A 13,803-nucleotide genomic window follows, 5' to 3' on the forward strand; every position below is an offset into this window, starting at 1 on the left:
GGTTGGCTCTAAAATGCAGGTGCTGGGGAATGCAGTGCAATCAGGTTTAGGCAACTGCCTTATCTAGCCTTATCTCCTAAAATGTGGGTCTGAACCACTTTTGAAGGCTAAAACGCAGCTAAACTAAAGACACTATAACAGCTGCTTGTCTTCACTATTCAAATTGATCATCATGATAAAATCCAGAAGAGTTGTCATGGCCCCCCAACTGCTTCTGTCCTCATGCTTGGTCTCTGTCTGTCTGTTCTCCCATAGCCTCACCAGTACCTCTGCACTGTCAGATACCTTTTGCCTTATAGCTTAGTCTCAGACATCACAACCACACCAAAACTCTACAAAATGTTAGAGAAAGCCCATGGTTCAAAGACAAAGCCTTTGTCAGTTCAAGATTTCCATCACAGTCAAGATTTTACAAAAAGGACTGTGTTTAAAAAGGCTAAACACAGTGTACTTGAGACTTCTGTACATCGATTTCTTGCTCTTTGTGAATCTATTTTCATAATGAATGATGTTGATATTGCTTCAGTTATTTTAATTTGAGACATCATGCATTGCTACAAATATCTTCATTCACCAATAATCTTTGCCTGACATTTTTTGGACCTGGCCTCATACCAATATTTAGCAGGCTGATGGGGACAAATACCAATACACCCTAATGTCTATTGGTGTAATGTGTGGGAGGAGTAGCCGACCAGGAGGATGAAGATAATGATTACAGTATATTATGAAGGGGCTGAAATCGGAGGACATAACGTTTCAGAATGTTCAGATAGAAGTGCAACATGTAGAACAGATATGATTGACACGCACGACTCAGCCCGTACTCTACACAGACTGGTGAGGCATAACCAATCAGAGCTGCAGTAGGCCTATATGCAAATAGACCATTGCCATATATGGATTTGTGCCATTTACTTTGATCTGGACTGTGTTTACAGCTGTGGTCGTGAGTAGATGTGCTTGTTTAGAGATCACAGTGAGAGCTGCATGTAGCCACATGTGCACATTTTGTTCATATCCTTTGCCAGTTAGTGAGTTATTAGCCAAGTTATAGATCATTTGTAGTCAGCAATATGGGAGGGATTGCTTCCTACAAGAGCTCAAAACGTTTACATTTCTTTTCATCTTTGAAAAGCAAGTCAAGTAAAGAGCATTTTTATGTCTTAAAGGGGCAGTGTTGTATTTTGAGACAGGCTTGAATAAGTTAAGTAGCCAATAGGCAGAGTGTAGCATAATTTGTCTGACTCTCTGTAATAATGCATTCTATTTTGTAAAGTGGTTTCTTGCATCAAACAACAACACAATTTTCAGTCACCTCCTTGTCTGAAGGACAAGTGGTTAAACAGGTTAATGTCAACAACTGGGGTACTGATCTCCCTCCATCTGATGGTTTCACCACTATTATGGTTGTTGTGGACAGATTGTCTAAATCCTGTTGTTTTATCCCTCTCTGTGGTCTCCCTACCACTCTCCAGGTCGCTGAGGTACTGTTCCAGCAGGTCTTCCGGAACTATGGCCTTCCGGAGGACATCGTCTCTGACCGTGGTGCCCAATTCACATCACGGGTATGGAAAGCCTTCATGGAGAAGCTGGGGGTCACGGTCAGCCTCACTTCCGGGTACCGGCCTCAGTCTGACGGGCAGGTGGAGAGGATGAACCAGGAGCTGGGGAGGTTCCTGAAGAGTCACTGCTAGGAGAGGCAGGGGGAGCGGGCACGATTCCTTCGGAGTACGCCCAGAATTCATTGCGTCACTCCTCCACCGGGCTGACTCCCTTCCAGTGTGTTCTGGGTTATCAGCCAGCCATGGCTAAATAGACCCCGAGCCAGACCGAAGCTCCTGCGGTTGACGAGTGGTTCAGGCACGCAGAAAATGTTTGGAAAGATGCCCAAGTGAGGCTCCAGCGCATCGTCCGCCGCCAGAAGGAGCAGGTGGATCGCCACCGTAGTGAGGCTCCCGTGTTCCATCCTGGTGATCGCGTCTGGCTCTCCACCAGGAACCTCCCACTCCGCCTGTCCTGTATGAAGCTGAGCCCCCGGTTTATGGGGCCGTTCAAGGTCCTCCAGAGGGTCAACAAGGTGACATATAGATTACAGCTCCCCACCAACTACCGGATCTTACCCTTTTTTCATGTTTCCCTCCTCAGGCCGGTGGTTCCTGGACCCCTGGCTGATGCCATCCCCACGACACCCCTCCGGAGGCCTCCCCTGGACATCGAGGGAAGCCCCGCCTATGCCATCAGATCCCTCTTGGATGTTGTGGGGGTCGGCTTCAGTATGTGGTGGACTGGGAGGGGTAAGGTTCAGAGGAGCAGTGTTGGATTCCGATGGATGACATTCTAGATCCCAACGTCATCTGAGATTTCCAACTTCGCAATCCACACTGGCCCGCTCCTCACCCTCGAGCTGTCCCCCTGACCGGTGTCAATCTTCAGCTGGAGCTGGGCGTCAATGGGGGGGGTATCGTCACGTCTACTCCCGCTTTGGCGCTTGATGTCGCCGGTTTACTAACCACCGGTCCTGGTAACCGATCATTATGCACACCTGTGCCCCATCATTAGTCTCACCTGGACTTCATCACTACCCTGATTACTTACCCTTTATCTAGCCCACTGTAGCATTACTCATCAGGCAGTATTGGTTTTGGTTACATTCAGTACGCTTCTCCTGTTTTGTATATTATTCATGTTTATTATTATTAAACTCACCTTCTGCACTTGTTTCCTGACTCCCTGCGTATACATTACAGTTATGATCAAATAGCTACAGTAACCTACTTGGCTGTAACTTAAAGCAGATACAGCCTCAGTGTTCACAGTAAACGTGCACTGGAAGTTACTGAATATTCAATTTTGTGCTCAGCAGAGCTGAAATTTGCTCAGTGCCGGAAAAAAATTGAGGGAACATTGGTGGCCACGCATGACGCCAACTCCATCAAGTTTGCTGACAACACAACAATGGTAGGCCTGGTCACCAACGGCAATGAGACAGCCTACAGGAAGAAGGTCAGAGAACTGGCAGTGTAGTTCCAGGACACCAGAGGTTTGGAGAGGGTCAAGAGCTGAAAGTTCCTCGGTATCCACATCACTGAGGACTTAACATGGTCCTCTCACACCAGAACAGTCGTGAAGAAGGCACGGCAATGCCTCTTTTCCCTCAGGAGGCTGAAACAATAAATGTGAGGAGCTCTAAATTAAAACAACTTAACTTCCTGATGAGCCAGGTCACATGACAGAGGTCAAGGTAACATTAACTGGGCATATCTAAAACAACCAGCAGGGGGAGACAAACACACCCAAATGGTAAATGAATACTCACGTAACAGAACGACTATTGATTTGATGCATTACTCCATTACGCTGCTGTGTACTGATTATTGGTTGCCATTACCATTAGAATGTTATCTATTTCTAATCTATTTATCCTGCTACTGGTCACTATTACTCCTGTTTACATGTATATATTACCATCAGTATATTACCATAAGTATTTACACTGAGTATACCAAACAGGAACAATTTCCTAATATTCAGTTGTGTCAAGTTGGCTGGATGTCCTTGGTGGACCATCCTTGATACACATGGGAGACTGTTGAGTGTGAAAAACCCAGCAGAGTTGTAGTTCTTGATACAAACAGGTGTGCCTGGCACCTACTACCATACCCCGTTCAAAGGCCCTTAAATCAGTTGTCTTGTCCATTCACCCACTGAATGGCACACATACACAATCCATGTCTCATTTGTCTCAAGGCTTAAAAATCCTTCTTTTACCTGTCTCCCTTCCTTCATCTATACGGATTAAAGTGGATTCAACAAGTGACATCAACAAGAGATCATAGCTTTAACCTGGATTCCCCTGGTCAGTTGATGTCACGGAAAGAGCAGGTGGTCCTAATGATATGTGCACTCACTGTATATCAATAGTGTGTGTATAGTCCCATGTGGCTCAGTTGGTAGAGCATGGTGTTTGCAACGCCAGGGTTGTGGGTTCAATTCCCACAGGGGACCAGTACAAAGAAATAAAATGTATGAAATGTATGCATTCACTACCGTAAGTCGCTCTGGATAAGAGCGTCTGCTAAATGACAAAAATGTATGGGGAAAGAATGCAACTGTATTAATTGACTAAAATGAATCTCAAAACAAGTAGTGTTCACTGTTCAAATTGGCCAGCAAAAGCAGGTGGGCAAAACCAGTTATACCCCCTTGCTTGCCCCTATGTTTTGGTCAGTTATATGTCCTGCTCTCTCTCTCTCACAGGCTAGCAACTTCCTCTGGGCCGATGGGTCTAATATGGATTTCTCTGCCTGGATTCAGGAACCCAAGCAACCATCCGGTGATGGACGTTGCATGGAGATGAACTGGCTCAATAAGCAAGAGAGGGGAGGGATAACTGGCTGTGGTTTGAATTGTGCTGGTGAAACCCCTACATTTCTACTGCTTGAGTACTGGCACTTCTTCTAGAATATTCTGGGACCTTTTTTTTTATTCCAGGTGGTGTTGTGGGGATGAGAGGAAAGAAAATGTTTCATTTTATTTTTGTTGATGACATATCATGACATATTCTAAGAATACTAATCATTTCTTTCATTTAATATCTCCATCTCTATTCATCTTCTCAAAAACCGGCAAATGGAATGATAAACCATGTAGCCAGAAGAACTTCTTTGTGTGTGCCTTTAAACCTGACGGAGGCTGCCCAAGAGTGGAAGATACCGATAGATTGGAGCCTGAGGTGTCTCAGTTGAATCTGATGACAGATGAGTAGTACAGTGGGGGGAAAAAGTATATGATCCCCTGCTGATTTTGTACGTTTGCTCACTTACAAAGAAATGATCATTCTATAATTTTAATAGTAGGTTTATTTGAACAGTGAGAGACAGAATAACAACAAAATAATCCAGAAAAACGCATGTCAAAAATGTTATAAAATGATTTGCATTTTAATGAGGGAAATAAGTATTTGACCCCTCTGCAAAACATGACTTAGTACTTGGTGGCAAAACACTTCTTGGCAATCACAGAGGGCAGACGTTTTTTGTAGTTGGCCACCAGGTTTGCACACATCTCAGGAGGGATTTTGTCCCACTCCTCTTTGCAGATCTTCGCCAAGTCATTAAGGTTTCGAGGCTGACATTTGGCAACTCGAACCTTCAGCTCCCTCCACAGATTTTCTATGGGATTAAGATCTGGAGACTCCCTTGGCCACTCCAGGACCTTAATGTGCTTCTTCTTGAGCCACTCCTTTGTTGCCTTGGCCGTGTGTTTTGGGTCATTGTCATGCTGGAATACCCAGCCACGACCCATTTTCAATGCCCTGGCTGAGGGAAGGAGGTTCTCACCCAAGATTTGACGGTACATGGCCCCGTCCATCGTCCCTTTGATGCGGTGAAGTTGTCCTGTCCCCTTAGATGAAAAACACCCCCAAAGCATAATGTTTCCACCTCCATGTTTGACAGTGGAGATGGTGTTCTTGGGGTCATAGGCAGCATTCCTTCTCCTCCAAACACAGCGAGTTGAGTTGATGTCAAAGAGCTCCATTTTGGTCTCATCTGACCACAACACTTTCACCAGTTGTCCTCTGAGTCATTCAGATGTTCATTGGCAAACTTCAGACGGGCATGTATATGTATTCTTGAGCAGGGGGACCTTGCGGGCGCTGCAGGATTTCAGTCCTTCACGGCGTAGTGTGTTACCAATTGTTTTCTTGGTGACTATGGTCCCAGCTGCCTTGAGATCATTGACAAGATCCTCCCGTGTAGTTCTGGGCTGATTCCTCACCGTTCTCATGATCATTGCAACTCCACGAGGTGAGATCTTGCATGGAGCCCCAGGCCAAGGGATATTGACAGTTCTTTTGTGTTTCTTCCATTTGAGAATAATCGCACCAAATGCTGACACCCTCTCACCAAGTTGCTTGGCGATGGTCTTATAGCCCATTCCAGCCTTGTGTAGGTCTACAATCTTGTCCCTGACATCCTTGGAGAGCTCTTTGGTCTTGGCCATGGTGGAGAGTTTGGAATCTGATTGATTGCTTCTGTGGACAGGTGTCTTTTTTACAGGTAACAAGCTGCGGTTAGGAGCACTCCCTTTAAGAGTGAGCTCCTAATCTCAGCTCGTTACCTGTATAAAAGACACCTGGGAGCAGGAAATCTTTCTGATTGAGAGGGGGTCGAATACTTATTTCCCTCATTAAAATGCAAATCAATTTATAACGTTTTTTACATGCGTTTTTCTGGGTATTTTTTTGTTATTCTGTCTCTCACTGTTCAAATAAACCTACCATTAAAATTATAGACTGATCCTTTCTTTGTCAGTGGGCAAACGTACAAAATCAGCAGGGGATCAAATACTTTTTCCCCCACTGTATACCAAGCTTTTTATATACAAAGCCTTTTACATTTAAATTTAGCTCGTCATGCATATTTTGCTTTTAGCGACCCTCAGAAACAACTTTGAAGGTGAATAACCCCAAAATATAAAATCCTCAAAAATTGTTACTAGAAACCTGCACCTCTGTCAATAGAGCTCGATGCTTATGAATCAGATTTATGTTATGAAATCCGACTTTAATGTTGATGATATGTTCAAGAAAGAACCCACTGAACAATTAATAACATGAATTATCATATTTCTATTGGTAAAATGTATTTTATAATACAAGGAAGTGGAACTTCATCACCAAAGCAATCCCTCTTGGCAGTGTGGGTGGACTCCCTACTTAATTAAGGCACTGTTCTTTCACACACCGGACCCATAAAGCCAGAAAGAGTTGGCAGCCTTTGGCAGACAAGATGGCCTACCTGTGGCTGCTCTGAGGCCCCTCTCAGCATGCCCAGGTGGGTGAGCAGTCTGACCAGGATGAAGGGGGTGAGGGACATGTTTTTGGTGTCCAGGGTGTCTGGGTTGTCCCTCCTCTGAGGGTCTCCCAGGATGTGGCCAGTCCTTGTGAGATCTCCCCTAAGAGGACACGTTCAGTTATTGGTCATGACATGAGATCTGGAGCCATGTATAAAACGGATCAGAAAACACTCTAAGAAAAAAAGGGTTCCAAAAGGGTTCTTGTCTTCGTAGGAACCCTTTTTGGTTCCAGGTTGGACCCTTTGGGGTTCCATGTAGAACCCTCTGTGGAAAGAGTTGTACATGGAACCAAAAGGGTTCTTCAAAGACTTATCCTATGGGGATAGATGAAGAACCCTTTTTCTAAGAGCGGTGGGAGTGCTGGTCTAGGATCAGGTCCCTCCTGTCCATATACTTTAGTATTATTTTAAAGGCCAAACTGATCTTACATCAGCACTCCTACTCTGATGCTTTGGCAGTAATATCAATGTTGGGCCCTTAGAGAGCTGACTTACTGCTGTAGCTCCATCTTCTGGAAACCAGTCAAGGGAACATGGTTCTCCCCTCCAATCTCCACCCTACACTCTAGACATTGTGCCTTATGGGTGGGTTGACCACACTGCAATAGAGTGAGTAAATCAGTTGGCTGTTTGCTTAGCTAATGAACATAAAATATGAAACTAACGCAATTTTACATGAAGAACTTTGCTTACCTTATCCACAACACAGGGGTGACCATTCGGACAAGCTGTTGAGATTTGACTCAAAACTGAGCTTATTATTACAGAAATGTCATTGTTTTTAACCCAAAATTGTATTAGCTGAATCTGAAAATAACAATTAATTTATATGTCTATACTGTCTATATGCTTCCTGTAGCACGATGTTAACAAATACAATTTCACAGAGGTGTAACTCGGATGATTTACTCAAAGTTCAAGTTACAGTACATGCATTTATCAGGTTAGGATTCAAAATGTCTGTACTTACAGTACCAGGAGAGTCCATAATCCACTTCACTCTGTGTTATAAGCCTTTGAGCGACAGCCAGCATGTCCTCAGGCATTGTGGGTTGAAAGGCACTCTGTTGGGATAGACATAAGCAGATAAAGACAACTCTCACAGTCAACAAGGAGAAAGTCAATGTAAGATATTGAGAGGTGCTGATGAGAATCATACCAGCATATTGTTGGGAGACAGGCCAAGCTGCTGAAGAGGTGTGAGCAGCCCTTCTGTCCCAGTGAGCAGCACAGCAGACATGTGGACAACCAGCTCTATAAGGGTGTGCTCCACACTGGACCGGTCTGCCAGGACACTCAGTCCTCCCATCCTGTTGTGAACCAATTCTTTGGCAAAGTCCCTCACTTCCCTGCAATTTAGGTACCTTGATCCCTCGATGAAGTCCTCAAGTGCTTTGCATTGCTGGAGGAATAAAACAAAGTCAGCCATTTTGGATAAATGTAATTGGGATTTTCTGAAGTCTACAAAAAGTCAATATAATTCAAAGTATAACTATTATAACATAAAAATCAGAATAGTTTGCCAACTCTATCGTTAGTTGTGGGCTAACAGTTTTCCCTCTGATGTGGAGTTGAAGGAGATGGTCTAACGTGTATAGCTTAGGGGTGGGGTAGAGGCCTGTCTTCCTACCTTAGGGGCGGGGTGGAGGCCTGTCTTCCTACCTTAGGGGTGGGGTGGAGGCCTGTCTTCCTACCTTAGGGGTGGGGTGGAGGCCTGTCTTCCTATCTTAGGGGCGGGGTGGAGGCCTGTCTTCCTACCTTAGGGGTGGGGTAGAGGCCTGTCTTCCTACCTTAGGGGTGGGGTAGAGCCCTGTCTTCCTACCTTAGGGGTGGGGTGGAGGCCTGTGTTCCTACCTTAGGGGAAGGGGTGGAGGCCTGTCTTCCTACCTTAGGGGTGGAGGCCTGTCTTCCTACCTTAGGGGTGGGGTGGAGGCCTGTGTTCCTACCTTAGGGGTGGGGTAGAGGCCTGTATTCCTACCTTAGGGGTGGGGTAGAGGCCTGTGTTCCTACCTTAGGGGTGGAGGCCTGTCTTCCTACCTTAGGGGCGGGGTAGAGGCCTGTGTTCCTACCTTAGGGGTAGAGGCCTGTCTTCCTATCTTAGGGGCGGGGTAGAGGTCTGTCTTCCTACCTTAGGGGCGGGGTAGAGGCCTGTATTACTACCTTAGGGGTGGGGTAGAGGCCTGTGTTCCTACCTTATGGGCGGGGTAGAGGTCTGTCTTCCTACCTTAGGGGCGGGGTAGAGGCCTGTGTTCCTACCTTAGGGGTGGGGTAGAGGCCTGTGTTCCTACCTTATGGGCGGGGTAGAGGCCTGTCTTCCTATCTTAGGGGTGGGGTGGAGGCCTGTCTTCCTACCTTAGGGGCGGGGTAGAGGCCTGTATTACTACCTTAGGGGCGGGGTAGAGGCCTGTGTTCCTACCTTAGGGGCGGGGTAGAGGCCTGTGTTCCTACCTTAGGGGTGGGGTAGAGGCCTGTGTTCCTACCTTATGGGCGGGGTAGAGGCCTGTCTTCCTACCTTAGGGGTGGGGTGGAGGCCTGTATTCCTACCTTAGGGGCGGGGTAGAGGCCTGTGTTCCTACCTTATGGGCGGGGTAGAGGCCTGTCTTCCTACCTTAGGGGTGGGGTGGAGGCCTGTATTCCTACCTTAGGGGCGGGGTAGAGGCCTGTCTTCCTACCTTAGGGGCGGGGTAGAGGCCTGTGTTCCGACCTTAGGGGTGGGGTGGAGGCCTGTCTTCCTACCTTAGGGGTGGGGTGGAGGCCTGTATTCCTACCTTAGGGGCGGGGTAGAGGCCTGTCTTCCTACCTTAGGGGTGGGGTGGAGGCCTGTATTCCTACCTTAGGGGCGGGGTAGAGGCCTGTCTTCCTACCTTAGGGGTGGGGTAGGGGCCTGTCTTCCTACCTTAGGGGTGGGGTAGAGGCCTGTATTCCTACCTTAGGGGCGGAGTAGAGGCCTGTGTTCCTACCTTAGGGGTGGAGGCCTGTCTTCCTACCTTAGGGGTGGGGTGGAGGCCTGTGTTGGCTGCTCGGTACAGACTGGTGACTTCTCTGAAAAGAGACAGCAGGACATACAAGGTCCGCCTCCTTGCAGGTGCAGTACATCTCTACAACAAAAGATGAGGACAAATTCACCAAACATCCATAAACTCTTAGGTTAGAAATAGTTTTAATAAAACTAATACACACACACACACACATTACATACAGTGGTATTGAGTTTAGTGGAGTTAAACTAATACCTGACAGGTATCCTCAATCTCCTGCACACTGTCCTCTAGTACTGCTTTGGCAACAGCCTCGCGGATATCCTGGTAGTCGTCTCCATAGACGAGATACTGGTCCATCTGGCCAACATCTTCATTCTGCATACAAGACGATGGAAGACCCTGATATCTAGAACATCGTCCTTCACAGTACTAGCTAGGAAATACACATCATTGTATCTAACCCGCTCAGGTCCTCTTTAGAAACATGTTTGTAAACAATAGAGAACAGGAAACAGGACCGATGGGTAATTTCAACAGTTTAAAACAAATGGAGTTGTATGAAACGTTTCATGAAACCCTGTGATGTACCTGCTGCTGCAACTCTTCAGGAAAAAGCCACCTGTACTTCTCTGTATCCTTCAGCATTCTCTGGACATACTCTACACCGTGCTGGCTGCTGACGTTGCGGATCAGGTAAACCCGGTACCAGTCGTTCTTACTCTCCTTACACAGGCTCCTAACAGCACACAGGAACTCCTCGACAACATCCTGAGGATTTTCACATTCCCCTGCACACAATGTGAGGAACCGAGGACAGATCTTGGATCAGTCAGTCAAAGTGATTGCAAGCATTCTTTATAAAACATTCCGTATAAAAAAACAACTATAATTCATTTACACCAACATGCACAATTTTTAAAGCAACAAGGATCAGAATTCATGACGCCATATTGACTGAGTGTTTTTACCAGACTGTATGCTATGGAGCAGGTGTGCAGCCATGTCCAGGCATAGACGGACCCTCGCGATCTGTTGCAGGTACTCTATTGTGACGGTCTCAGCCGACGCAGTGACAAAGTCCAGGAAGTGACGCAAGAACTCAGTCTCATTCTGCAGGTAGGCCTGCTGATCTGCAGGCTTCTGGCATTCATGTGGCTTTCTGTCGAACATGGAGTCCTGCAGAAAAACAGTTATAAACATCTATTCTATTTATTTAACCTTTATTTATCCATAAAGTCCCGTTGAGGTTAGAAGACCTCTTTTACAAATAGAATAGTGATAGCACTCCATTGATTTAGGGTGAAATCCTGTCAGATCCTACCTCAAGGCAGTTGATGTAGAGCGCATAAAGTTCATTTTTATCCTCTAGAATGTTGCTCTCTTCTATCAATGTCAAATACTGCTGCAGATATTCTTTGACGTCATCAAAGCTAAAAAAAAAAAAAAAAAATTAAAAAAGAGTTAATTTTCAGTCAAATGTTTGATAACATCTGAAACCAACTGAATTGCGTTGCTGGTTACAGCAGCATTGCAGTGATACACTACATGACGAAAAGTATGTGGACACCAGCTCGTCAAACATCTCATTCCAAAATCATGGGCATTAATATGGAGTTGGTCCCCCCCCCCCTTGCTGCTATAACAGCCTCCACTCTTCTGGGAAGGCTTTCCACTAGATGTTGGAACATTGCTGCGAAACTTGCTTCCATTCAGCCACAAGAGCATTAGTGAGATTGGGTACTAATGTTGGGCGATTAGGCCTGGCTTGCAGTTGGCATTCAAATTCATCCCAAAGGTGTTCGATGGGGTTGAGGTCAGGTCTCTGTGTAGGCCAATCAAGTTCTTCCACACCGATCTTGACAAACCATTTCTGTATGGACCTCGCTTTGTGCACGGGGGGCATTGTCATGCTGAAACAGGAAAGGGCCTTCCCCAAACTGTTGCCACAAAGTTGGAAGCACAGAATCGTCTATAATGTCATTGTATGCTGTAGCGTTACGATTTCCCTTCACTGGAACTAAGGGGCCGAGCCCGAACCATGAAAAACAGCCCCAGACCATTATTCCGCTTCCACCAAACTTTACAGTTGGCACTAAACATTGGGGCAGGTAGCATTCTCCTGGCATCCGCCAAACCCAGATTCGTCCGTCAGACTGCCAGATGGTGAAGCGTGAGTCATCACGCCAGAGAACACGTTTCCACTGCTCCAGAGTCCAATGGCGGCAAGCTTTACACCACTCCAGCCGACGCTTGGCATTGCGCATGGTGATCTTAGGCTTGTGTACGGCTGCTCGGCCATGGAAACCCATTTCATGAAGCTCCCGACAAACAGTCCTTGTGCTGACGTTGCTTCCAGAGGCAGTTTGGAACTCGGTAGTGGAGTGTTGCAAACAAGGACAGACAGTTTTTACGCAGTAAACGCTTCAGCTCTCAATGGTCCCGTTCTGTGAGCTTTTGTGGCCTACCACTTCGCAGCTGAGCCATTGTTGCTCCTAGACGTTTCCACTTCACAATAACAGCACTTACAGTTGACCGGGGCAGGTCCAGCAAGGCAAACATTTTACGAACTGACTTTCTGGAAAGGTGGCATCCTATGACGGTGCCATGTTGAAAGTCACAGAGCTCTTCAGTAAGGCCATTCTACTGCCAATGTTTGTCTATGGAGATCGCATTGCTGTGTGCTCGATTTTATACACCTGTCAGCAACGGGTGTGGCTGAAATAGCTGAATCCACTCATTTGAAGGGGTGTCCACATACTTTTGTATATATAGTGTATAAACAACATTTATTTCCTGGTTCACTCACGTGTACTTGAGCAGAAGCTTGAGTATCACTGATCGCACCACAGGATTCTTGTCCATAGACTCATCAAATGGTGAGAAATCTTTGGTGTGTATCTGACTTTGTGCTGGTACAAATATAATACATATCAGAACACAGATAAAAACATTTTACTGAGCCACAATCTTCCCTCTGGTCTGTTTAATGCTTAAAATGTCAAAAAGAATACAGGAACAAATGGAATCTAAACTCTATAATTTTGGCTAGTGTGTGTGTGTGTGTTGAGGGTACCTCTGATGAGTGGGATGGGTTCTGTCTCAACCATGAGGAAGGACAACAGGTGCAGGATGACACCTTTTGATGGGGGGATGTTGTCCTTGAAGCACACAGTAGTGACCAGGTCTATGAAAAACGCATTGCAACTCTGCCTGAACTGAGCGTTTAGTGTGATGCAAGCTCTGCAAAACCATAGTAGACAGATTAGACAGATAAGACGGTTAACAGGGAAAGACATGTCCTTTATCATTGGTTATCCAGATTTAAAAAAAAGGGTAAAACACACCCACCTTATGTCCTCAGTCACTTTGACCTCGAAGTCATCTGGGAGTTCGTGTTTGCACGTGGGGCAGTACATTTGGCCTGTGTTGAGACATCCTCTGACACAGGTCAGACAGAACATGTGGTGGCAGGGCAGGTCCACGGGGTCTTGTGGTTCCCCCATGCACACACGGCACTGGAAACCAAACCTAAAGAGAAAAAAATAGCTGCCGTTATTAAACATCAAATTCTGTATACAGCTTATCAACCACAGCGAATAATGTAGACATATAATATGAATAGACTTTTACACTAAATAAATTATATCATATAGACTTACTTGCAAATCAGATCACTTGCTTTTTGCTTGCAAGTCTTCAGTACTGTAATGATGGCCGCAAATGGTTCCTCCGATTTTACGTCTGAGTTTTTTGCCAGAATCTGCCACACGAGATAATTAGCAGTCACATAGATTAGTTAAAATGACATCCAACCAATTGAGTTGATTTCAGTTGAATGTTTTTTTTTTAAATGACATAGTTGTCGCCCATTACTCCCATTGGTTTTTAGCTAGTGGTGTCAAAAGTTAGCTGAAGTTCCAGGGTTAGGAACCGTTTAAACATTCACTTGTAAAATACTGAAT

General features: G+C 45.8%; 2 protein-coding genes across 2 annotated transcripts; both read right to left on the reverse strand.

Moving 5' to 3' along the window:
* Window positions 1-6,710: 6,710 nt before the first annotated feature.
* On the reverse strand, window positions 6,711-7,917 carry LOC145877482 (E3 ubiquitin-protein ligase rnf213-alpha-like). The gene is made up of 4 exons (XM_082973064.1): window positions 7,831-7,917; window positions 7,554-7,588; window positions 7,356-7,459; window positions 6,711-6,960 (listed from the first exon to the last, which is right to left on the reverse strand). Exons 1-4 carry the CDS (start codon window positions 7,904-7,906, stop codon window positions 6,726-6,728), a joined length of 450 nt encoding a protein of 149 aa, XP_082829190.1. The 5' UTR covers window positions 7,907-7,917; the 3' UTR covers window positions 6,711-6,725.
* Window positions 7,918-8,013: 96 nt separating this feature from the next.
* LOC145877474 (E3 ubiquitin-protein ligase rnf213-alpha-like) lies at window positions 8,014-13,595 on the reverse strand. Its single transcript, XM_082973050.1, has 10 exons — window positions 13,501-13,595; window positions 13,190-13,369; window positions 12,915-13,081; window positions 12,648-12,750; window positions 11,163-11,271; window positions 10,810-11,017; window positions 10,430-10,629; window positions 10,094-10,216; window positions 9,848-9,958; window positions 8,014-8,262 (listed from the first exon to the last, which is right to left on the reverse strand). Exons 2-10 carry the CDS (start codon window positions 13,342-13,344, stop codon window positions 8,014-8,016), a joined length of 1,425 nt encoding a protein of 474 aa, XP_082829176.1. The 5' UTR covers window positions 13,345-13,369; window positions 13,501-13,595.
* Window positions 13,596-13,803: the final 208 nt, after the last annotated feature.

Source organism: Salmo salar, chromosome 03 (genome assembly GCF_965601325.2).
Source record: "Salmo salar chromosome 03, fSalSal1, whole genome shotgun sequence".
Lineage (NCBI taxonomy): Eukaryota > Metazoa > Chordata > Actinopteri > Salmoniformes > Salmonidae > Salmo > Salmo salar.

Coding starts and splice junctions, on each gene's coding strand:
- LOC145877482 (XM_082973064.1), bottom strand. CDS start 7,906: ATGCCTGAGGACATGCTGGCTGTCGCTCAAAGGCTTATAACACAGAGT. Junction 7,460..7,553: donor ACCCCTGTGTTGTGGATAAG/GTAAGCAAAGTT, acceptor ACTCTATTGCAG/TGTGGTCAACCCACCCATAA. Junction 6,961..7,355: donor CAGAAGATGGAGCTACAGCA/GTAAGTCAGCTC, acceptor GTGTCCTCTTAG/GGGAGATCTCACAAGGACTG.
- LOC145877474 (XM_082973050.1), bottom strand. CDS start 13,344: ATGGGGGAACCACAAGACCCCGTGGACCTGCCCTGCCACCACATGTTC. Junction 10,630..10,809: donor GCTCCATAGCATACAGTCTG/GTAAAAACACTC, acceptor CATTGTGTGCAG/GGGAATGTGAAAATCCTCAG. Junction 9,959..10,093: donor AGATTGAGGATACCTGTCAG/GTATTAGTTTAA, acceptor CTTTTGTTGTAG/AGATGTACTGCACCTGCAAG.